This window comes from Actinia tenebrosa, unplaced genomic scaffold, assembly GCF_029948245.1.
Source record: "Actinia tenebrosa isolate PJP-AT-01 unplaced genomic scaffold, QUT_ActTen_1.0 PGA_scaffold13__45_contigs__length_12533684, whole genome shotgun sequence".
Classification (NCBI taxonomy): domain Eukaryota; kingdom Metazoa; phylum Cnidaria; class Anthozoa; order Actiniaria; family Actiniidae; genus Actinia; species Actinia tenebrosa.
In genome coordinates, this window is record NW_028292573.1 from 5,653,396 (window position 1) to 5,678,760 (window position 25,365).

A 25,365-nucleotide genomic window follows, 5' to 3' on the forward strand; every position below is an offset into this window, starting at 1 on the left:
AGCTATGATATCACGTTCTTGATGAGAAAATAAGCTGTAATAACTGGAATTCAGCGTGTTAGGTTCTGCAAAGGGTGGAAAACCGGAGAAGTTGGAGAAAACCTCTTGAATCAAAGAGGAAGGAGAGAGAGAGAGAGAGAGAGACCTAATTAAGGCCCATTCCACACCTATCCGAATATTTTTGAGAACGGATTTTTTCCCTCTGTGGATTAGCTTTCCATCTTTCCGAAAACGAATACCTGTGGACAGGCGAAAACGATTCGAAAGAAACTACGTGTGCACGAACATTTTTTTGTGTGTGTTTGTAAATGGAATAAGCATTTCCGTTCTCAAAAACCTTGAGGTACGTGTGGACGGAGCGCCGAACTCTATAGTCACGTAATACAGAGTCCCGGAAACAAACCCGAAAACCCGAATGGCACATCGTGAAATTGCAGAATCACACATATCAAACAATTGTTGTCATTCGCGGGCTTCCTGTGGTGACAAACCACGCTCCCCTCCCCTACACAATTTCCAGTCTTTTTTCGGCCAAAACCAAGATGGCTGACTAGTTAGTGATGTTTTCACTCGATTTACTGTAAATTTGAGCAGTTTTGAGCAAGAAATTCGCCTATTTAGTGAAGAAAATTATATTCCAATTTCCTAATATGGTAAGTACATTCCATATATGGTAAAAGAAACAGCTCGAGCGGAACGACAACTTTTCTATGTGGAAAGTTTGATATGTTTTCGCAGTAAACCTTATTTCCCCCCCTTTTTTAAAGGTGAAAATTTAACTGCAAATCTCTTCGGGTCTCCCCCCCCCCCCCCCCCCCCCCCCCGAAATTTTAATACGAAATCAAGCGGGATCAAGCTTTTCTACGATCATTTCTAAAGAAATACGCGGGATTTCAAAATTATATAACACCGAAAACAGGTTTTTAAAACCTGTTTGGAACCAATTCAACTTCCGGTAAGTAGTATAGATGGTCTCCTAAAATTGTTATCTTTGTTGGCATAGCAACATGGACGTTTGTACGAAAGATGTTGATTCATATATTACCCTATCGAGAATAACCTTTGTCTTTATCAGCGAATTATTCTTTTTAGCCTGTCATTGCAATATAGAATTAAGATACGGTGAAAAGATATCTAGGCAACGAGCCAATAAACGGAAGATATATGACATAACGATGGAATACTTCACGTCATCGTTTACGTCACTGTTAGATCTAGATGACAACTTCGACGTTTGTTGTCATAAACCTTCTTTGTTCAAATGTTATTCTGTTTTACTGGCTTTTCTCATTGCATCCGCCTTGTTGACTTTTGATAATCGTTAAAATTAAACGTTCATATTTCTCGATCAATATATTATCTTTTGCATTTCATCATAACATTATCAAGTAAGTATGTAAAACAATCACATAGACCCAGATAATGATTATTTGTGAAGATTTTTGGTAGATTAATATAGAGAAATTGCTGAATAATTGACTTAATTTAATGACGATTTTTCGTTGGATTGTTATCACCAGACTAGTCGGCGCTAGACAATGTTTATTTGAGTTTTTTGTTTCTGAAATAAAATAATTCCAAGTTCAGACTTTTTCACTTTACAGGTGTCAAAGTGAAAAGGGGTTTTGCAATACACTAATTTGACTGTCAAAAAACTTTTAGAGAGAAATTTGGACCTGCAAGAATCGATTAAGTTTCACAATTACGTGCGTTTGGAGAGAAAAGAAAAAGAAGAGAGGAGAGGAGAGGAGAGGAGAGGAGAGGAAGAAAAATTAAAGAAAGATAATAATAAAAAAAAATAAACAACAGAGGATAATCTTGGATACGAACGAGTTTTACACAATAGGAAATATTTGAATCCAGGGCCCGGGGTGAGAAGGGTGGATATCGCTATCCGACAGATAAATCCTTATCCATTGCATAAGTTGATGCTGTTATTCAATAGATTTATTCACTGGATAAGATTTATATTCTAATTTAAAAAAACAATTTAAAAGAAATTTTAAGCTTGTAAAATTGTTACAATCAAGTTCTATCGCTGATGTAAGTCAGGAAATGATTATCTCACAGATTGAACCGTGAAAGAAGGAAAACCGGAGTAAACCCCTCGCAACAATGGAAAATATTGAACATGTGACGTTAAGTCCAGTCAAAAGTTTACAGTGTTTTAGTTTTTTTTTTTTTTTTTTTTTTTTGCAATGGTACTGACTGCTTGTCAGAAGAAAATAATATAAAATTCTTGCTTGAAAAAGAACAAATTCTAGCGGGGACCAATGATTGAAGAGTATATGTCAATATATCAAACAAGAACGACCGTTGGGTGCCCTGTGGTCCAGGCTTATTATCACGGTATCAACAGATAATGGAACAAAACACAATGGATCAACAAAACGAGTATGTCGAAGTTATACAAGCAATGGGCACCCTGTGGTCCAGAGTCATTGTTTCAGCAAATGATCGACTTTCTCGTACCCAGGCCATATGTTGTTAATGAGTACCAGAATGAAATGATCGAACGATCCCACAAAGTAAGTCAGAACAAAGCAATGAAAAAACAAAAAACAAAAACGATAAGAATATCGGCGTTATACAAGCGATGGGAACCCTATGGTCCAGAGTCTTTTTGTGTCAACAATTGATCGACTTTCTCGTACCCAGCTGGCCATATGTTGTTAATGAATTATCAAACGAGCCGACAAAATAGGTCAGAACAAAACGATGGAACAACAAAAGATTAGAAAATAAATAAAAGTACAATACTTAAGGTGATGATAGATATAACGCATATGGCTTGTTATGTCATGCACAATAGAGGCTTTGAACCATCACGTGACGGCAGCCATGTTATAGATGGCAGGAACAATATAATCGTTTTACATGAAAAAGAATTCAATTCCCAAGAGCAAAGGGACTTTATTGTTTTCCCATCTAACCACAGGCAGCCCAAGCTGTATTATGGACGTCGGCACGTGATGGTGCAAAGCCTCTATAGATCTTTCCCGAATTCGCGTCTATTAACTATGGCCTGAGTGAGTGACAATAAAACATTAGCTCCAAGACGAGGTGGGACTTGATGTGTTCATACATTTACTGTATTTTATCAAGTTCAACCTAGCCTGCGTAACGGCCCAAATTGGGAAATTGGGGTGGGGGAGGGGGGAAGGGGTGGGAGGCCTCCCCCATCTCGGAGTCAGTGCTACATGACCACTCAAGCGAATCCGTAGCCAAGTCATTAAATGTTGAAAAACTATTTCAAAGGATTAAAAATGTAGCTAATCACATGTCTGAATATACCCAATCAAAAGCTAACCTACAAAAAGTCACGTGTCCTGCCACTACCAATCAGAGATAGGAAATCGATCACATGACAACACAAGCATGGTTTTCGCATTCATCTTGTTTCTTCACGTGGTCTGTTCGTGCTTGGACTGTTGTTGCTATGGGAACCTCTTCGTGGGATTTCTTGTCTGTTTCAGGTGTAACTGGTTGTGACGTTGGAGAGGAGCTGGGCACGGGGCTGTCAGATCCAGAAGTTCGTTCTGCAAGTTGCTTGCGCATTCCTTTTAATTCTTTACGAAGTCTGTGGTAAAATAAAACAACTCAAAGTTACAATCAAACTAAGCATATATTTTCTATTTAACTAATTATTTTTATGCTGGCCCCTCCTTAAATACCATATATTTAACATGCCCCCCCCCCCCCCCCCCGCTAAATGTAACCAGGCCTCTATGCCCGTAAAAATGAACGGTCGCTAATTATTGGTGAGAATTCTTACCGTTTTATTTCTGTGTTGTACACAACTTCTTGTTCATGGATGGTTTTCTCTCGTATCTCTTGTGTAGTGAGCTAAAGTGAGAGAAGAGTGGGAGATCAAGAAAGGAGGCATAAGTCAGTCAGTCAGTCGGTCAGTCAGTCAGTCAGTCGGTCAGTCAGTCAGTCGGTCAGTCAGTCGGTCAGTCAGTCGGTCAGTCAGTCGGTCAGTTAGTCGGTCGGTCAGTCAGTCAGTCAGTCAGTCAGTCAGTCAGTCAGTCAGTCAGTCAGTCAGTCAGTCAGTCAGTCAGTCAGTCAGTCAGTCAGTCAGTCAGTCAGTTTATTCAAAACAAACTGTTGAATATGAGTATTTTTGAACCAATCATATTCCAACTTACCTCTATATTTGCTGACTTGTGACGGAAATAACATCTACGAAAAAAAGAAAAGAAATTGATGCAACAGCTATCCCCCACACCTTTCTTTACAAATGACTCAAATCTATATTTATACCACTCAGTAAAAAGGAAAGATTTTAAATCCAACTCATTAAGCGTTCGTCATTCAGGATGCTTTAAGATGATTAAAATCGTGTTCCGTAACTTGATATGAATCGGAATAGCTTAATGAATTCTGACTAGACTTAAATAAATCTGGAAGAAGATTTGGTATATTATCGAAGAGACCGTCGATTTAATTACATAAGACATTCCCATAATGTTTGGTGCATTAATGAGTATAAAGACTAAGGCGTCCTTAAGGCGAGACGTTAGCAATTAGCTGTCGACTTTTATGAAATTCTTCTAAATAAAATGTCAAACAAATGGATTTTTTAAAATTAGGAGTAATAGGATTCCGTGAAAACACTTCTTGAGATTATTGTATATCATTGGCTAAAGTGTAAGTCAGGGCACGGCTAACTCACAGATCGAACCCTGAAACAACCTCTGGGCTAATCTAAGTCAGGGCACGGCTAACTCACAATTAAATAGAACCCTGAAACATCCTCTGAGCTGATCTAAGTCAGGGCACGGCTAACTCACAGATCGAACCTTGAAACAACCTCTGGGCTGATCTAAGGGCATGGCTAACTCACATGTAGAACCCTGAAACAACCTCTGGGCTGATCTAAGTCAGGGCATGGCTAACTCACAGATTGAACCTTGAAACAATCTCTGGGCTGATCTAAGTCAGGGCACGGCTAACTCACAGATCAAACCCTGAAACGACACCGACACCCTAGATTCCACATGAATATCGCATACTTACTTTCCTCCTTTGATAGTGTAAATAAGACCCGTGCACTTGAGGAGGCTGATCTGGATCACGTATCGCTCTTCTACATAATTCCTGGTCACAGCACTAGAACAAAATATATTACTTCTTGAACCTCTATAGTTTACGATATTGGTTGTTTAACAGGTTTCAGTGAGTATAAGACCCTTTGGGAGTCCGTCGGAATGCAGCTCGTTGGAGGACATAACAATATGATTCTTATGCGATTGAAATTCTTTTTTTTTTGTCCTCCAAATTGAGCTGCTTTGACGTCTGATGCAAGGGGTATATTGAGGTATTTTTTGGCTGCAACCACATGGTTCAAAATCCCTTGAGATAAAATTAACAATGAAACAGCCGCCATGTTGGTTGATCTAACGAGAGAAGCTAATGAGGAATGCTTTGTTATCGTCAACCAACATGGCGGCTATGACGTAACATGCACCCTAAGAATAGGAGGATACCATTGAAACAGCCGCAATCTTGGTTGATCTAACAAGAGAAGCTAATGAAGCATGCTTCGTTATCGTCAACTAACATGGCGGCTATGACGTAACATGCACCCCAAGAATAGGAGGATACCAATGGAACAGCCGCCATCTTGGTTGATTTAGCAGGAGAAGCTAATGGGGAATGCTTTGTTATCATCAAGAAGTTTGTCGGTTTTACAAAAACGTTACCTACAAGTTCATGCCAATCTTACGAGAAATTTACGATAAGTTTACTAAATCTTTTAGGTCAATATTAAGATAATGTGATGCTTATTTTCGTATTTTTATTAAAAACTTATTACGGAACAACATATTTTACCTTTCTGATCCTTGTGGTCTTACGACAGGTATAAAATCGATCTAAAATAAGAAATACAAGAACCCAAAAAATATTAGGAGAAATAAAGAATAGGCTCCTTACATGTGACGTCAAGGCAGCTCGATCTAGAGGACAAAACAAAAGAATTTCGATATCCTGAAAATTGGAAACCTATTGCTATATCCCCCAGAGCTGCATTCCGACGACGTACTGCAATTGTTCTTACACGAGTTAGTTTGTCCTTACCTTGTACATATCGTGTAGTAAAGGCGGCTTGAACATGTCAATCATCTCGTCCAGTCCAAGACGAAGAAGGTCACGCTGAAGAACCAAAAAATATTGAATCTTTAGACTACTTCTAACACGTTTACTCATGTTGTGGCTTCCATCCATCGAATATACAGTGGATAACGACTAGCATTAGGATACTAGTTGGGGCTGCAATGGTGTGTTGAATACAACTAGTGAATAAGAATGACTAGTGGTTACTAGTTGGGACTGTGTTGGTGTGTTGAATACGACAAGTGAATAAGAATGACTAGTGGTTACTAGTTGGGACTGAGTTGGTGTGTTGAATGCAACAAGTAAATGAGAATGACTAGTGGTTATATTGGGACTGTGTTGGTGTGTTGAATACAACAACTGAATAAGAATGACTAGTGGTTACTAGTTGGGACTGTGTTGGCGTGTTGAATACAACAAGTGAATAAGAATGACTAGTGGTTACTAGTTGGGACTGTGTTGGTGTGTTGAATACAACAACTGAATAAGAATGACTAGTGGTTACTAGTTGGGACTGTGTTGGTATGTTGAATACAACAACTGAATAAGAATGACTAGTGGTTACTAGTTGGGACTGAGTTGGTGTGTTGAATACAACAACTGAATAAGAATGACTAGTGGTTACTAGTTGGGACTGTGTTGGTGTGTTGAATACGACAAGTGAATAAGAATGACTAGTGGTTACTAGTTGGGACTGAGTTGGTGTAGTCGAATACAACAAGTGAATAAGAATGACTAGTGGTTACTAGTTGGGACTGTGTTGGTGTGTTGAATACGACAAGTGAATAAGAATGACTAGTGGTTACTAGTTGGGACTGACCTCTTTCCTTTTGACCTTGACTCCTGATATCTCTCCATTCCCACGGACACCGATGTATATGGTGCCGCACTTTTTGTTATTAAGAAATGCACAAAGAGACCTGGAAAATAAACGAAAGATATAGGGCGATGGTACTTAATCCGTGAAATAAAAACAAAATAGTTATTAACTAATAGTCGCAATTTAGTGCCTATTTAGTTAATCAATCTATATATGAATACACAGGAGACATCAAATACACAAGAAACATGTTAGTCATTTGTTCATCAATGCTATGACTATCAATTAATAACTATTTTGGCACTAAATTGCGACTATTACTTAATAACTATTTTGTTTTTATTTCACAGATTAAGTACCATCGCTCTAAAAGATGATAATGAAGACTGAAGAGAGTTTTGATGATAGTGATGTTAATTAGGATGCAGCTGATGATAATGATGATGATGTTGGTCATAATGCTGTAGTTGAAGATGAAAATGGTGAACGTTTTGATGCCGTGGACATTGTGATGATGACGACTATGATGTTGATGGAGGTGGCCAGCGATGATGGAGCCGATGATCATGACAGCTATGATTTTGGTGATGACAATGATTGTGGTGATGGTGCATGATGATGGATAAAGATCATTAAATGAAATATACTTACTTCATGATTTTTCTTTTTGAAATATTGTGAACATTTGTTTGCGAGCTGAAAACAACGAAACAGTTTGTCAAATGACACTATGAAGTCAAAACTCATAGTGTGGTGTTATGAGGTGCGTTGGTGTAGATGGGTGTAGTGTAATGTGGTGATGGTGTGCTGGTGTTATGAGGTGCGTTGGTGTAGATGGGTGTAGTGTAATGTGGTGATGGTGTGCTGGTGTTGTGAGGTGTGTTGGTATACATGGGTGTGGTGTAATGTAATGTGGTGATGGTGTGCTGGTGTTGTGAGGTGTGTTGGTATACATGGGTGTAGTGTAATGTGGTGATGGTATTCTAGTGTTGTGAGGCGTGTAGGTATAGATGGGTGTAGTGTAATGTGGTGATGGTGTGCTGGTGTTGTGAGGTGTGTTGGTATACATGGGTGTAGTGTAATGTGGTGATGGTGTACTAGTGTTGTGAGGTGTGTAGGTATAGATGGGTGTGGTGTGGTGTGGGATGTTGTGCTCGTTCTTGTTTTACCTGAATTCGTGTGTTTCGTCTTCACCGAATGGCATATGGTGTGTTTGCACATAGTAATTCTCGCACTCAGTTCCTGGTGACTAAAAAACGTAACAGGTATTTGTTACAGAAAGATATTTGCTCATGTTATTAAATAAGCAGATAAACAACGACCACTATCTGATGTTGCTATCATAATTCCATTTATGACTGTGCTATTCCCTATCACACCTTTCCTTATTTTAGTCATCCTTCCTTAGTCCCCTACCTTTTCCGTTGTTTCCTTCCTTCCTTTCTTCCTTCCTACTATATTTTTTCCTTTATACCTTAGTTTTTGGCTTCAATTCATCATTTCCTTCTTCTATCATTTCCTCCCTCCTTCCTTTCTTCCTTGCTCACTCCCTTCCTATCCCACTCTTTTTTTTTCTTCCTTTCTTTTTCTTTTATCCCTTCTTTCCTCCAACTAACATCTTGACATGTTCTGACTTCATTTCATCAAAATTACCACATTCAAAATTCTAAGCTTCCGAATGACGAGCCAAAGTAAAACAAGACATACTTCAAGAGTTGAGTAACTTGGTGTATATGTAGAAAGATCTTTGATAAGAGATTCTCCATCAGTATCCCCGTCTGTCTCGCTGGTCCATCTACCGGCATAATCATCATCTGAGCTAGTATCTGTCTCTGATAGCTCGCTAGATGCCTTCTTGATGCAGTCCATGGAGAGAGAAATGTGGGTTGGTTTGGCTTCTATCATCCCACGGTTGCGCTTTTTTCTGGGGGAAACAGGTGAAGATTATAGATGAATAAATAAAGACGAACAAATGAAAAATGATAGGAAAAAAGAATTAAGATAAAGTAGAAATAGAAGGAACGAAAGGCAAAAAAAATGTGGGAGAGAAAAAGGGCCATAAAGGAAAGAGAAAAAAGGATAAGGAGAGGATTAATGAAGAAAGAAAAAATGAATGAATGAAAGAGAGGAAAGAGAGGAAAGAGAGGAAGGAAGGAAGGAAGGGTGGAAGGAAGGAAGGAAGGAAGGAAGGAAGGAAGGAAGGAAGGAAGGAAGGAACGAAGGAACGAAGGAAGGAAGGAAGGAAGGAAGGAACGAAGGAACAAAGGAAGGAAGGAAGGAAGGAAGGAAGGAACGAAGGAACGAAGGAAGGAAGGAAGGAAGGAAGGAAGGAAGAAATGAAGGAAGGAACAAAGGAAAAGAAGAAAAAGAAAGATGGATGGATGGATGGGTGGGTGGATGGATGCTTAAAACTTTGAACAACTCTCCAAAACTACTGAAAGAGAAATACAATCACTTGATTACATTTGTTTTTAACAAGTGCAAGTCAGAGAAAGCTCTGACCATAGTCATGTACCTTGTTCTGAGTCTTCTTGGACTCAACTTACAGTGTTCTTCACTATCTCCAGTCACAGACAAAGAAAAGCGTTTCTAAAAAAATCAAGAACTGCATCACCCATCATTTGGAGACATATCCATATTATGCTTTAAAGTCATGCTTACTGGGTGTCATGGGTGTTATGGATGGCATGGGTGTCATGGATGGCATGGGTGTCATGGGTGGTATGGGTGTCATAGGTGGCAAGGGTGTCACGGGTGGCATGGGTGTCATGGATGGTATGGGTGGTATGGGTGTCATGGGTGGTATGGGTGTCTTTGGTGTCATGGGTAGCATGGGTTTCATGGGTGGTATGGGTGTCATGGGTGGTATGGGTGTCTTTGGTGTCATGGGTAGCATGGGTTTCATGGGTGGTATGGGTGTCATGGGTAGCATGGGTGGTATGGGTGTCATGAGTGGTATGGGTGTCATGGGTGGTATGGGAGTCATGGGTGGCATGAGTAGCATGGGTGACATGGGTGTCATGGGTGGTATGGGTGTCATGGGTGGATGGGTGTCACTGGTGTCATGGGTGCCATGGGCAGTATGGGCGTCATGGGTGTCATAAGTGTCATGGGTGTCATGGGTGTCGTGGGTGGCATGTTTGAGTCCCAACTGAGCCACATGTGTGAGTTGAATTTGTTAGATGCGTCATTTTTTCCCTTGTCACAGGGGTTTTTTCTCCAGGTTCTTCCATTTTCCTTCTTCCAAAAAAAATCAAAATCTGAGTTGTGTGTTGTATGTTGTAAACATAAAATGTACAGAACAATCAAATCAAAATTTAGAGTGATGAATCAATGCTGAGTCCATGAATCAAACCCGAGACTCCAGAGGTAACAGCAAGTGCAAATCCAGGGGGGCAAAGGGGGGCTGAAGCCCCCCTTAAGCAGAAAAAAAAACCCTGAAGAATTAGATGCTTTTTTTTTATTGTTTTCCGTTGTGTTGACAGAAGAAACTCCATTAGCCCCCCCCCCCCCCCCTTAAAATTTTGGCTGGATCAGCCCTTGAAGAGGTGAGTGAACTACTGCTACATCACCCTTGATTCTTTGTTTATACTTTGTCAAAATTTAGATGACCACATCACAGCGATTTATAGGTTACCTGAGTGGTTGGACATTCATCCATTACAGCTGTAAGATCAAGCACGTTTTTCCTTTCAGGTGAGTCTGAGCTACAAGTTGAGGTAAAGTAAAACAAACACATTCGTTAGACCATTTAAGTAAGCCAGTAGTTATCGTAATGGCAATAATCATCTTTTTCCTTTAGGCATACTTCTGGCCTTAGATAGAGAGCTTCTGTCTGAATAGCGCGAGGAATCTGGTCTCCAGAACAGCACGTTTTGGATTGGTGAAGGGGGGCTCATATTATAAAAAAACTCTTCCCAATGGTGAATTTTATATCAAATAGAAAATAAGCAAATAAATCTTAAAATGCGGCAAAATTGTTGGTGGGGCCCCTCAGCCTCCTAGCTCTGGGGTCCCTGGAAATGCACTCTAACTAAGCACCTTATTCTCAAGAGAATGACATGAGGTATGAAATAGGAACACTTTACGCCAAAGGTAAAACTTAGAGTCTTACCTTGAGCCTCCTACCAGGTTCTTTAATGCTCTCAGTGCTCTGTTCTTGACTTCCTCATTAGTAGTTTTAAGATACAGATGTACAAATATAGTGAGCCCATGGCAATCTGCTGTACGGCTGCGGTTAATAACAGTAGCCACCATGATATTTTGTAAAGTACCAAGGGCTAATAGTAAAACATCATCTTCTTCTTCGTACTGTAAACAAATATCTGGAGAGAGAAAAGATCATAAAAGAGAAGTGCATTTGGTGCTCATTAATTCACCTTTTCGGTGCAAGCCGTCACGTGGTATAAAATTGTTTTGAATTGTGGTACGGTCACCAAAACGTTCGGACATTGTTCTCGAATTTTCGTACAAATGTACTGACTCTAAATGAACTATTTACTTGGTTCAAGAGAATATGAACTAAGAGAAGGAATCCCTCCTATATAGCTTTGTAACCATCATGTGCACAGTTTGGTGCTATTTTTAAACCATTTGTATTTCTGCACGTGCATTTACTGCGCGTGCTGTACGCTGTTTGGGGGATTTTTCAGTTATTTCGACTCTGCCCTGGATATGAATGTGCACGTCGAAAGCTTGGCAAATACGACAGAAAATTGAAGTAGTAATTTGTTCAACTTTCTGGAGTATTTTTACATTTATTTTCCAAAGCTTTCTACCTACATCGTCATCTTGAGGGCAGATTTGAATATCTTGTACAAGAAAACGTTAGCAAACAGTGTAGAACACGCGCGTACTATGCGCGTGCAGAAAATCAAATGATCAAATAAATGATATCATTGGATATTTTTAGAATAGATTCTAAAAATAGCATCAAAGTGTGCACATGATGGGGCACGGGGATTCCTTCTCTTAGTTCATATTCTCTTGCTTGGTTTGTTTGGTTAGTTCTCTAAATAGTAAGAAATCATTTTTCTAACTTGATTGAAGATTTTCTTACAGGTGTTAAGAGAGCTAACTAAAGAAATCTACCTAAATGTTCTCTTTGAAGTCAGTGAATTTGTATGGAAATCTTTTTGGTGACTGTAACACAATCCAAGCTAGTGCCAAAAAGGTGAATTGGTCATCTCTTATCTGTGGGCTGATAATGCATGACTAAGTCAATGCATGGCTAACTCTCCAATTGAATTGGAACTTAGCTTGTTGGGTTTGCAGAGGGAGAAAAAAAAAACAGAGAAAACTCTGTAATCAAGGGAGGTGCCTAACAAACTACTGTATACAACCATATGATGTAGAGTCTAGGGAAAAAATCTCAAAGCCCAGAGGTGAGAGAAGATGGTTCTATCATTACACATCCTTGATTATTCCAGATACCTAGAATTTGACTAAGTAAGGGTCAGAGAAACAGAAGAAGAGAATATAACTCACCCATAAGAATCTTTACACCCCCAAGATATCCAATCCTAGCTCTGTAGCGAAAGTCAAGAGAAATGTTCATCAAGGCACCCAAAACTTGGATAAGAATCTTCTTGTTAGGAATAGAACACAGCTGAAGGAAAACAGAAAATTGATTCTGAGAAGAAGCAAACTGCTAAACAGCAACAGTTTTATTCATTTTGACACGAGTTTACTGGACAGTTCAGATTATCAAAAAGACCTCTACTTTCTGAGGGAGTAATGTTTTCCAATTTCAGACAAATCATCATTCCCTAGAGTATCATTTCCTTATTTGAACATGGAATATGGTTTGTTGCTAACCTCCTAAAACAAGGACAATGTATATGTTAAGTGTATGCTACATCGAGTGTATAAGCAGATTAAAAAATCTGCCTCAGTTGGGTTCTCACGGGACTGCTTATACACTTGATGTAGCATACACTTAACATGTAGATCTTTACTGAGTGACCAAACATCATTTCATAAGGGCGATGTAGTTGCACTAATTACCTTTAGTAGAGCTTCAATTCCACTAGACATGAAGATGTATGATATATAATCCTCGTTGGACTCACTGAGATTTCTTAAGGCACCTTAAACAAAGATATAATTATATCAGACATTTAAAATTACTATTCCTAAGCATAATAAAACAATTCACCTGTTTATCAATTACTAAAAGCAAAAATCAATACCTAGAAAATTTGAGAGTTCCAGTAAATGTCTATTGAATATCAAAGTGTTTGTTTCATTCAAGAATTGCATTCTTTACTTTATTTATGAATCATTTGATGCTGCAATTTTATTTGGTATTTCATTATTGGAGCTCTAAAAAAGATTTTCTGGCCCTCTGGTCCCCTCCTCCCTCCCCACCCCCCCTCTCAAACTATCCTTATACTTGTAAACTAATTGAAACTGGTTAACTGGTTAAAGCTGTATTCTGGGGACTCATACATAGACTGTAAAGTGGCTGCCATATCCCCTTTCATATTGCCTTCAGTTTGACCCCCTTAAGCTGTGACACTGTGCAGTGGTGAATAAAGATAGCTCTGACTAATGATAACCCTGAATAACAAGTCTGTAATCAAAAATATATCAATTTGGTAATATTTTATGGGTTTTGCCCAACCTGCAGCATATTCTAATATGGCAGCATGTTTGGGCTTGGCTTGCACTCCAGATAATGTACACAAAGAAACCTGAAATAAAAGGAGAGTTTGTACATAAATTAATTAATGGGATGTGAAGATATTTTCACTTGTTTACCATCAATTTAAATATCAATTATACAGCTTCTCATTAATCCCATATAGAAATAATGACATAAAAGCATGAACTCACAGCCAACCAGAAAGAAAGATTTATAACAGTTGTTTTATAAGATATAAATATAATGCTGTGTACCTGTGGTGGAAGACTATCTGGATCTCTTGGTAAAATAAAGAGTGACATTCCAGGAACAACATTAGTAAATCCAAAGTCCACAGCAAAAACCTTTGCCTTCAGGCCTTCATCCGATGATGATACATCCAAGACACGTGCCCTGTATGTGGTTTTCTGACTGGCCATGGTCTCTAGTACGCACACCATGTCCCCCGGCTGAGGCATGTCAGGATAAGGGGCCAACTCCTGTTGATGCAAGACATGTGAGTATTAAGCTTTCTTCAAGCAAACTTATTCTTTAACAGTTGATTCTTTAGTGATCATCCACCTTGGGTTCAGGAGTGAGTAGTCGGGATGGAGGTGCTCACTTACAAGAACCTTCACCACAGGAAGCCCAAACCTTCCATATTTTATATTGCTGTTATTGTTACAGTTTGCACATCTGTATTCTTTGCTGTTGTCAATCAAACATAATTAGTCGCAAACTTTTACCTTTTTGACTGGCAGCAGTGAGAAAACCAATCAAAATAGAACTGGCAACTCGCAAGTACTAAGTTTGCATGGAATGGAAAATAGACCTCTTAGTATGGAATTCCAAATTACTTCTGTGTTCCTTGATTACAGACTCATTTACTCAGGCTTAGCCACGAATCAGTGTCTAAATATTCATAAATACTAATGGAAAAGAAAATAATGCAAAAATTCAATAGCACAAACACTTTGAAATTCCGCGGACATTCACTGGAACGCATGAATATTCTGTACAAAGCTAACCCTGAGCAACAGAGAATCCTGTAGTGAAGAATATACACGATTAAGCCGTGAAAGTAGGCTTTATTCAAGTAAACCATGTGCTTACACAAACATGGCCGTCGTTACAAAACGTGAGATTCCGCTGACCTAAGGCAGGCACTTACACAGGTAACCCAACAACTAGTAATTACTAAAGAGTGTTTTTGTTAATGTTTGGTACATTAATCACTATTATCAGTACATTCACCCCTTCCTAAAGATTAAGCCTATCAATGGGATGACTTCCCCGTTGAGAGCGTCTCAGTACTATGGGGGCCTGTTTACTTTCATGGGTAGTTCCGTGATTGGCACCGTTGTCAGGTAAGAGTGCTTCAGCGGGCGGCGTTGTTGCAGGTTGGACTTCAGCCGGTTGGGGTGTGGCAGATTGTGCTTCAGCTGGTGTTGGTTGCACAGGTGAGACTTCACTTATCGGCTGACCTCGGGGAGCGAGACTTCTCGTAGACACTGTTGTCTCCCGCCCATCAGGGTAGCGAACATGAGCATAATGTGGGTTCGCCTGGAGCAGGTCAACCTCATCGACGAGGGGGTCCATTTTTGCTGTTTCGAACGTTACGCTTGATGTATACAGGACCAGGTACAGACAGCCAAGTAGGGATGGAGCTGCCAGTAGAGGACCGACGAGAGAAGCCCAGAAAACGCTCATGAGGCGTCTCGTTCGTTGCAGTACACAGCAGAGAACGGATTGAGTGTAAGACATCAGGGAGGACATCTTGCCAGTACTCGGCTGGGAGGGTTTTGGACTTCAGGCAAGCTGTAACAGCCTGCCAGACAGTGCCATTGTATTTCTCCACCTGTCCATTCCCGGCGGGGTTGTAACTTGTAGTGCGGCTCATCGCAATACCTTTGCTAGTCAGGAACTCTCGTAGCTCTCGACTCATGAATGATGCTCCCCTGTCTGAATGCACATAGGCCGGCATGCCAAAAAGAGAAAACAGCGTGGTAAGACACCTCACAACGGTGGGAGTGGATACATCAGGACATGGGAAGACAAACGGAAAACGAGAATACTCATCAATGATGTTTAGAAAGTACCTGTTCTTGTTGTTGGAGGGTAGAGGGCCTTTAAAGTCAATGTTTATTCTTTCAAATGGCTGGGTAGCCTTAATGAGATGAGCTTCTTCTGGCCGGTAGAACTTGGGCTTACACTCACAGCAGACAGGGCAGGCGCTTACTGTTTTCTTGACTTCTTCTAGTGAAAACTGGTAAGTTTTTCGTTCGAACATAATGCCAGAGTCTGGTAACGCCTGGATGACATAGTGATTCATGAAGCTTGTAGAGGGAATCGTGAGTAGTCGTAGCACAGCTGGCTCGGGACAAGGTGTCTGGTGCCATATTCTCTTTACCGGGTCTGTAGACTATGTCAAAGCTGTAACAACTGAGCTCGATTCTCCAACGCATTATCTTGTCATTCTTGATCTTCCCTTTCTGTCGTTGGTTAAACATGTAAGAAACTGATTGTTGGTCAGTTTTTAGAGTGAAGTGGCGACCGGTGAGAAAATGTCTCCAGTGTCTTACAGATTCAACGATAGCTTGAGCCTCCTTCTCGACAGCAGAGTGCTTTAGCTCACTTCCTTGCAAAGTACGCGAAAAGAAGGCCACTGGTCTCCCATTCTGGTTGAGAGTGGCTGCCAGTGCTACTTCCGAAGCATCTGTCTCAACTTCAAAGGGGATACTTTCATCTATGGCTGAAACAATGGCTTCTGCGATGATCTTCTTTATTCCTTGAAATGCCTCTTTGGCTTCCTGAGGCAATGGAAAGGATTTACAGCTTGTGATGGGCTTTATTCGATCAGAGAAATTTGGTACCCATTGCGAGTAATAGGAGAAAAGTCCAAGACATCTGTTGAGGGATCTTGAATTGTGTGGCAGAGGAAGCTCTTTCAAGGGCCGTAACCTTTCAGGATCAGGACTAATGGTACCTTCTTCAATGACGTAACCAAGTAAAGGAAGACGGCGCGTGGAGAAGACACTCTTGCTATCGTTGAACTTAAGATTGGCATTTCGTGCAGCATCCATGAAGGATTTCAATTTGATGTCATGATCAGACTGATCCTTTCCACAGATAGTTATGTTATCCAGGTAGGGAAATACTCCTTTCAGATTATGGTCTTCGACTAGTCTCATCATTTCTCTTTGGAAGCATGCTACCCCGTTGGTTACTCCAAAAGGTAACCGGGTAAACTGATAGAGTCTGCCCTTAGCTTCAAAGGCAGTGTAAGGCTTGTCTTCGTTTTTCAACGGTATCTGGTGGTAGGCACTTTGCAGGTCAAGGGTACTGAAAACTCTAAACTGAGCGATTTCGTTGATAGTGTCACTGATTCTTGGCAATGGGAATGCATCAAGCTGTGTGAATCGGTTGATGGTCTGTGAGTAATCTATAGCCAGACGTTTCTTGTGGTTCTCGTCTTTAGTTACAACTACTTGGGCTCGCCACGGAGACTGACTGGGTTCAATGATGCCTTCCTTTTGCAATCGATCCACTTCTCCACTGATGAATGTGAGATCTTCTGCACTGTAGCGTCTGGATTTAGCAGCAACTGGATGACAATCTGATGTAAGGTTTGCAAAGGGTGAGGGCAGGTCGATGTTTAACGTAGTTAGGCCGCAGACAGATAGGGGTGGCTTTGTTCCACCATACTCAAACGTGACGTGGTCATGTTGAGACTGGAAGTCAAGTCCCAAAATGAGATCAGAGCATAGGCCGGGCATTATTGACAGGCGAAATTCCTCATAGCTGTGTCCTTGGTAGTTAAGGTTGACGGTGCAGAATCCCTCGGTTTTTGTACATAATGCTGATGCCGCCATGGACACTGTACTAGAAGAAGGATTAACAGGAATAGCAGCTGCTTCTACTAAACTTGGGTGAATATAGCTTTCGCTGCTACCACTATCAAAGAGCGCCTTCACATTCCATCCTGAATTGACTATGACAGTAGCAGATGAGGCCTTAAGAGCTTGCGGGGTCCCAACTGAGGCAAGTGATGGTGGCCAGAGGGCCGCAGAGACGTCACCAGGCTTTGACGGTTTCCCTCGACAGACTTGTGCAAAATGCCCCTTCTTCTGACATTTATGGCACACAGCATCACGAGCTGGGCATTTGGCACGGGGATGCTTAGTATTTCCACAGAAGAAACATTTGGGACCACCGGTCGTCAGTGTTGAAGCTAAGAGATTGGGGTCAGGTTGAGATGACGCTGGCGATGTGGTTTCAGGTGACACACCTACGGCTGCAGCATTGAATGGCTGAGAAACTGCGTAGCTTTCAGAACTTCGCATGGCAGAATCAAGAGCTCTAGCTTGATCGAACATTGTCTTTAGATCAAGAGTTTTATTCTCCAAAAGCCGCTGACGAATTTGATTTGATTGCAACCCAGTAATGAAGGCATCCCGGACGTTCTCTTCACAGTATTTAGCAGCCGTAACAGATTGGAAATTACATTCCTTGCTGAGCACCTTTAGAGCTTGTAAATACTGGTCCAGTGTCTCTCCAGGCTGTTGTCGTCGAGTTGCAAGAACGTGTCTCGCGTAAATTTCGTTAGTTGGTCTAACGTAAACATTTTGAAGCGATTGCATAGCGGATTCGTAGCTTGGATATCCTTCGATGTACTCAAAGACTGCAGGTGAAACGAAATTGGTTAACACTCCGAATTTATTGAGACCTTCATCGGGCAGCACTGAGAGAAAATTCTCGAAAGTTCGTTTCCAGTGTATCCACGCTTTGGATGCTCCAGTATCACTTGGATCGACGCCGAAACGTTCAGGACGTAAAACTTTATCCATTTTTGGTTACTTGAATAAATTGTAGTGAAGAATATACACGATTAAGCCGTGAAAGTAGGCTTTATTCAAGTAAACCATGTGCTTACACAAACATGGCCGTCGTTACAAAACGTGAGATTCCGCTGACCTAAGGCAGGCACTTACACAGGTAACCCAACAACTAGTAATTACTAAAGAGTGTTTTTGTTAATGTTTGGTACATTAATCACTATTATCAGTACAAATCCCAAACTAAAGTAATGCTGTAAGGTAACATTTAGCATTTCATCATACCTGGGATCTAAGGAATGTGTCAATAGCTGTAATGCTTTTCCCAATGGAGTCTCCACCGATATGAGCCCAGAAGTGACCAGCATCAATTACTTGAGACAGCCTAATGTCACTCCACACAATACCTTTTGTCTGGATATAAAGATTAAAATTACAGTGAGGACACATGAACCACATAGGCAGTGGCTAACAAACCTGTGGCCCTCATTCCATGATCGAATTGGAATTTAGGAGTTGATTTTTGCGGAGGGAGGAAAACCGGAGAACCCAGAAAACCCTCGAAGCACAGGAGAGAACCAAGAAACAACTATACTCATATGCAACACCGAACCCAGTGGGACTCGTACTCGGGTCACATTGATGAGAGGCGAGCGCTACTTTAAGTTTTTTTTACCTTTCTACTGTATGAAAACCTTTTAAATTTCAAATACACTGAGTGATCAAAATCAGGGCTTAAAATAACAGTTGGACATCAGACAATGTCTGCCCAGAATTGAAACTTGTCTGGCCGAATCTTTGCCTTGCCAAGACAGGTCAAAATAACTGGCAAGGCAAAAATTTGACGGACAACTGTCCGTTATCTTTAAATCTGTCATCATCACTATCATTCTCCTCATTCATCAACAACATAATTTTTAAATCTTCAGTAAAATGCACATTCTTGCTAAAGGTCAATAACGTTTAATGCTTACCTCCTTCTGAGGACTGTTTCGTTCTTCACTGGGTAGGATACTAGTACTATTAAGGTCGGGCCAGGCCATACCTCTAGTTATTAATTCATTACTTATGTGAATATCTTTTTCTGTAATAGTGTCGTACAGATCTATGTTGTAAATCTTGTTGAGTTCTTCGCGTAAACAATCTATCTCAGCTTCTAGAGAATCAATGGAATATTCTGTATGTAGTTATAAGGCATGCTGGGATTCACAGGGAGAAGGATGTATTGTGCCTTACAGTATCTTTTAATAAAAGTCATGTGATAATGATAATGGTAATAATGATTATGATTTAAATGATTTTTTCCCATGAGGGCAGGAATATCACAACAGCATATCCAATATTGGGCCCTGTAGCATTAGCACGGGCACTGAAGTTGATCATCACCAGAGTCTTCAGTGGGTCTTATATGTCTGCCTTATACAGGGCTATATAGCGAAGACAGACGGGGCCTACGGTTTCAAGTCTTTGTCTGAGAATACTTGAAGTTCTAACTATTTGCAGATATAATTACAAAGGCAACACCTTCTCCTCAGTTATATTAAGACCCTGAGTGTTGGTCCGGCCAAGGCTTGAACCACAACCTCCCACACAACAAACTGACGCTCTTACCAACTGAGCTAACCAGGTAGTGATAATATTAGAATGAAAATAACAATAAATAGGATGTAGGATGCTAAGAATAAATGAAAATTTAACAGCATATAACCATTATGTATGAATGCAACTAGAATATAACTGATATCTCTCTATAACTATGTCAGTCGTCCAATATTATTCTCTTTCACCTCAGCATGGCTACAAAGAAGGAAGAATATGAACATACCTGATTGTATGAGATTTTGAATTACTTTTGTGCTCTCTTCTTTACTTAGCTCATGAACTTTTCCAATAAGTTTCTTATTAACAGTCAGGTCAGTAAAAAGCTTGTTTGCTTTGTCACTGTACTGGGAGGGCACATGACAACAGTTGCTATGGGAACCAGTAGGATTAAATACATCACAGAGTTGAATCAAGCGACGAATGGCACCAGCAGTGACGAGATCTGCCTGGCATATTTCATCTTTGTAGGTGAGTTTCTGTAATAATGCTGCAGACTGCTCGTGGGACAATAGCCTACTTTCTTTTTCTCTAGTGTTGATATCTGAAACACCATGATCAAATACACTGTATTATAATATGACACGCATCTTTGGCTTGGGCATAATATTAACGTTTACCCATTACAAACCATGTATCATTCCGTTGAGAATGATATTTTTTGCTTGAGTCATTTCCAAATAGAGTACTCAAAAGATGACTTCACAAAAATTGATTTTTGCTTGATCATATTTTTGGTTAACAATTTCGATAGACAATCAGAAAAGACGTTTAAACACCAAATTTAACGAGAATGGGAAAAATATCAGCTGAGATATGGTCTTTTAATTATATAATAACTCCATACAAATCACTGTATTTTCAGAAAACGTTTTGAACTAAGCCGAAAATACAGTGACTTATATTTGATAATTATATTTCCCCATTGTTCATGCATCAGCTGATATTTGACCAATCTTCGTCAAATTTGGTATGCAAATGTTTTGTTTTTGATTGTCTGTACAAATTAGAGATTGAAAAACATTAAAGTCAAAATTAATTTTTTCATGACGTCACACTTGAGAACTCTATTCATGTGTCTTCTCATGTACAACCATTAAACAAACAAATGATACTCTAGAGAATGACAGGTGGTCTGAAATAGGAAAACATTATGCCCAAGCAAAAGAGGTCTATTGCTGGTTTTCAATCATTCCCAAGAGAATGTAATTACAAAAGACATGGCGGCCATGTTGGATGATATAACAAAAGACACGACGGCCATGTTGGATGAAATAACGAAAGAGACTAATGACAAATCTTTTGTTAAATTCATCCAACATGGCGGCCGTGAAAACCATCAATTGCTTTTTGGAGTATAAATCATGTACCACTCTGTGCTTTTGATCATATTTAACATGTTAATTTGCTCATTATAAATAATAATAAATATTATTATTATTATTACCAAGGGTTCTATCATCTTGTTCTATGCTAAGAACATGCTGCTTTTCATTTTTCAAGCACAAATCTTACCAGTATTACTGCCGTCTTCCACTGTGCTACATAACGACAGAATAGTCCTCAGCCCACCAATATTCATGATCATATCTTTTGCAGGTTGATTTCCATGGCATAGTACACCCATGGTTGCCAAGGCAAATGCTTTAATTTCTCGGCTTTTCTTTGATCTACACAGCTCTGTGAAAAAAATAATTTTGAGAACTGAACTTACCATCCTTGACAGGGGCGGATCAAGGAATTTGTTCAGGGAGGGGTGCAGAACACATAGTTAACCCAGGGAGGGGTGCACCCCTTAGAATCAAAGGAAAAAAACATTATTTCGTATTGGTTAAATCTTTAAAGTAGGGGCGCAAAGTCCAACCAGAGAGGGGTGTGTAACCCTTGCACCCCTCTTCCGAATCCGCCACTGCTTGAACCCTATCTCCCTAACCCTTGAAATTTCCAGTCCTGCTCCATAGCGCTTTGAGGAGGTATGGATATTTTCTGCAACTACACAATATTCTTAACCATTCTCAGACCCTCCCCACCCCTTGGAAATTCCAATCCCCCTCCATTAGGGAGGTATGGATATTTTCTGGAACTACATACTATATTCTGCTTAAAATGATAAACTTTTTAAAACTTAATCTTTAAAAAGGACTTACCCGAAAGAAGATCAATGGTCCCTTCTCGTACGAACTCATTCTTCTTTTCTGGGTTGCGTAGACTCTCTTGGATCACTTTAGTCAAAGCTATCTTTGTCTGTCTGTCGCTCTCGTCTTTCATATCGCTTCTTCAAAACCACATAAAGACGAAAACCCAGGCTTGAAGCGCAGACAAATTAAGCAATGAAATAAAAGATTTAGTATTTTCAGCTAAAATTCTTAGAATGGTGTCATAAAAATGAAAACAAGAACCCAAGATGGAAAAAGTGTCACAAATGTTGAAGCACGTGGAAAATATTTGTTTTCAATTTAACTAAGCCAGCGGTTTTCACCATTCGTACCACAGGAGGCCCAAAAACGATATTTTAAAACTCATAGAATTTGCTTCAAATCGTGTACAGGAAGAAAACACACGTAAATACACATGAAAAAAAAAATAGCTTACTTATCCGAAAATTACTTTAAAGATTCTCTAAATATAAAAATCCACTCAAATTTACAAGCAATCCAAAGTACTTTGCATGGGCTTCCTGTTTAGCAATGCAACCACTGGTTTGTCTACATAGCAGGCTCAAGGAGGTAGCCCATAATGCTTCGCACAAAAGCTTCTTCTTTCTTTCCAAAATCTTCGTGAAATAAGGTGTAGAGTTCTCACTGAGCTAAGGCCTTAAAATCCGTTTACATCCTTGTAAGCAAGGCAACCTACATCGAGTTTCCCAACCATCCTGAAAGAAAAAGCATAGTTTTACATTATGGCATCAAAATCTGAACTCGCTTGTGTGTACAGTGCCCTTATTTTACACGATGACGATGTCGATATCACCGTAAGTCTTTACTAATAAACGTGTTTCAAGTTTTTACTTTTTTTTCTTCGGAATTTCTTGTTCTAAGCTGAACTACATTTTCAGAAATTTAGAGATTGGAGTTACATTAAAGGAACTCGAGTCGAAAAAAGATTCTTTACGTTTTTGCTGAAACATTTAGCATGAGCAAGCAAAAGTAAATTTGGAAATCATTTTCAAAGTGTTGCTATTCTTGTCCCTATTCTATAATTTTGTATTTTAACTCCTTTGTTCCCATTTCGATATTATTTATTCATTCACTTATCATTCATTCAATTTTCATATCTATAGTACACTCTACAAAATTACTAGAGTCTGATTGGACAAGAGGAGTACGATTAAATCCCAAATTTTACTCTGTAGAGTCCCAATTAAGTTTCTTAATTTTTTTTGAGTGTATTATAAACAAAAAATCGCACAATCTTCTCGTACAATTTGGAATTTATAGATACGAATTTTTAAAACTTTCAAAACATCAGTCGTACCTATAAATTCTGAATTGTACTTGAGATTGCGAGATCTCCTATACTAATTGGGCTCTATATATATTTATATATAGGCTGAGAAGATCAGCAAGCTCATCAAAGCAGCCAATGTAGAAGTAGAATCCTTCTGGCCCGGTCTCTTTGCTAAGGCACTAGAGGGTCACAACATCATGGATCTCATTGCTAGCGCTGGTGCTCCTGGTAGTGGTGCTGCTGCCCCTGCTGCTGGTGGTGCTGCTGCCGGTGGAGAAGCTGCTGAAGAAAAGAAAGAGGAGAAGAAGAAGGAAGAATCTGAGGAAGAATCTGATGATGATATGGGCTTTGGTAAGCATATTATCTAACATTAAACAATTACATTATGATGCTGAGCAATATGAATTACTTGTCAGAAACTCAAGGGGTTGTTGCAGCCATACATTTCTTTTGAAAGATGCTCTGAAACAGTCAACTTTTTTCTTGACAAATTTCTTTCCAGTAATTCAACTCCCTTAGGAGTTTCTGTATTTACCCCCATATAGTGTTGCACGGCAATGTTTTTGTTTGGAGCAAACAGTAGTAGGAACATCATTACCCTTAAACAGATTTCACCACTGTTTTCATTGCTATCGAGACATGAGTCGCTAAAGGTTAATGGGAAATAGACAGCCATCAATCAAATAAGTCATTAAAGTACATAAGGCTAAATGGGAATTGTCGGAAGGTACTTGGCAAGGATTTAATTGATTGATGGTAATCTGTTGTTGATAAACTCATGAGCCAGCCCATACCACTCGGAACGAGTTACTTGATTGGATTAAAAAACAATAGATTGGTCATCCAAATAATAGCACTAAACCTAACCTTACAAAAGCGGTACTGTACTTAGGGAGCAATGAAAATCCAGCTTTGGAGCAGTACTGGATTACTCAAACTCCTTGATGAAGTCATCATGATGACCCCACAGCTACTAAGATTAGAGAGAAATGTCTATATTTTCACTCATTCTCTAGTATAGAAAACCCCCAGATTCGCATGAACATTACTTTGGCATGTATTTAATTTGACATCAACTAAACATTTATCTAAGTTAATTAGATAAATTTATCTAACTTTTCAACAGTGTGACTATTAATGACATTTTAATGCACTGTAATATTGCAAAGAACTTGGCTATGATGATTAACCACCTCTGACATATGAGAATCACATGATTCCACTGTCCTTTACTTCTGAGCCAGTTTCCTTGTTTTAGTTACTTCAATATACCTGCTTTCTTCTTCATCATTGAATAATCATTTATCCATCTTTTTGTTCCAGGTCTCTTTGACTAGACATCAACCATCAATCAAGAATAATATCAATAAAAAATGTTCAGTTAGATCATTGCCGTGTCTTTTATGTGTTACACCTCTAAAATATAAAAACTTCTATTGTACAACCACCACTCCCCCTACTGGGCTCTTCCGTGAGGTTCCCTTCACACGCACTACCACCACATTCTATATTTGCAACATACAACACGAATCACATGTTGATTTGTATGGAGGGAGGAAACTGGAGAACCCAGAGAAAACCCTCAAGGGAGAGAACAACACATCAGACAAACTCAACTCGCATATGATCCAGTCTGAGCTGGGGCTCGAACCTGGACCACAGCAGTGATAGGCGAGCGGCTAAACCACTACACCCACTATAATAACTACAATGGGAACCATACTCGTTAAAAGAAGCCAATACCATTTCAGGGCAAAAAATGGTCGGTCAAACGCTGGTCATGATTACCGGCCAAGTTAGTTTTAGCTCATACCTCGTTAGGCAGGTGAAAATTTGAAATGTCCAGAATAATTCTTAATACCCTCCTTAAAGTTAAGCAAAACAAAAATGCAAATAGTACAGTTTAAATATTTCAGTCGATA

General features: G+C 39.7%; 2 protein-coding genes and 1 long non-coding RNA gene across 4 annotated transcripts; 2 read left to right on the forward strand and 1 right to left on the reverse strand.

Annotated features, from left to right (window-relative positions):
- The first annotated feature begins 448 nt into the window (after nucleotides 1–448).
- On the forward strand, nucleotides 449–10,819 carry LOC148911669 (uncharacterized). Its single transcript, XR_016119540.1, has 3 exons — nucleotides 449–653; nucleotides 10,545–10,633; nucleotides 10,740–10,819. It is a non-coding gene; the product is annotated as an uncharacterized LOC148911669 (long non-coding RNA).
- Nucleotides 3,142–22,419, reverse strand: LOC116286503 (uncharacterized). Of its 2 annotated transcripts, XM_031693032.2 has the most exons (22): nucleotides 22,144–22,419; nucleotides 21,512–21,676; nucleotides 20,223–20,540; nucleotides 19,372–19,553; nucleotides 18,683–18,811; nucleotides 13,838–14,062; nucleotides 13,563–13,632; nucleotides 12,944–13,026; nucleotides 12,425–12,545; nucleotides 11,052–11,262; nucleotides 10,575–10,644; nucleotides 9,453–9,526; nucleotides 8,645–8,861; nucleotides 8,107–8,186; nucleotides 7,589–7,633; nucleotides 6,938–7,037; nucleotides 6,082–6,156; nucleotides 5,836–5,876; nucleotides 5,020–5,112; nucleotides 4,149–4,182; nucleotides 3,776–3,846; nucleotides 3,142–3,580 (listed from the first exon to the last, which is right to left on the reverse strand). In XM_031693032.2, exons 1-22 carry the CDS (start codon nucleotides 22,262–22,264, stop codon nucleotides 3,361–3,363), a joined length of 2,745 nt encoding a protein of 914 aa, XP_031548892.1. In that variant the 5' UTR covers nucleotides 22,265–22,419; the 3' UTR covers nucleotides 3,142–3,360. The 2 variants fall into 2 exon arrangements, with proteins under 2 accessions (XP_031548892.1, XP_031548893.1); XM_031693033.2 differs by lacking the exons at nucleotides 3,142–3,580; nucleotides 3,776–3,846; nucleotides 4,149–4,182; ... (1 more) ...; nucleotides 5,836–5,876; nucleotides 6,082–6,156 and adding an exon at nucleotides 6,175–6,296.
- A 320-nt stretch (nucleotides 22,420–22,739) lies between these two features.
- On the forward strand, nucleotides 22,740–24,832 carry LOC116286508 (large ribosomal subunit protein P1). The gene is made up of 3 exons (XM_031693040.2): nucleotides 22,740–22,967; nucleotides 23,545–23,794; nucleotides 24,767–24,832. The coding sequence occupies exons 1-3, from the start codon at nucleotides 22,896–22,898 to the stop codon at nucleotides 24,778–24,780; spliced, it is 336 nt and encodes a 111-aa protein (XP_031548900.2). The 5' UTR covers nucleotides 22,740–22,895; the 3' UTR covers nucleotides 24,781–24,832.
- Nucleotides 24,833–25,365: the final 533 nt, after the last annotated feature.

Bases quoted from the DNA above. Each gene is read 5' to 3' on its own strand.
- LOC116286508 (XM_031693040.2), top strand. From the start codon at position 22,896: ATGGCATCAAAATCTGAACTCGCTTGTGTGTACAGTGCCCTTATTTTA. The intron at 22,968-23,544 runs GTAAGTCTTTAC...ATTTATATATAG, and splicing joins ATGACGATGTCGATATCACC to GCTGAGAAGATCAGCAAGCT.
- LOC116286503 (XM_031693032.2), bottom strand. From the start codon at position 22,264: ATGAAAGACGAGAGCGACAGACAGACAAAGATAGCTTTGACTAAAGTG. The intron at 19,554-20,222 runs GTATGTTCATAT...TTGATTCTCTAG, and splicing joins TCAAAATCTCATACAATCAG to AAGCTGAGATAGATTGTTTA. The intron at 13,633-13,837 runs GTACACAGCATT...CTTTTATTTCAG, and splicing joins CAGATAGTCTTCCACCACAG to GTTTCTTTGTGTACATTATC.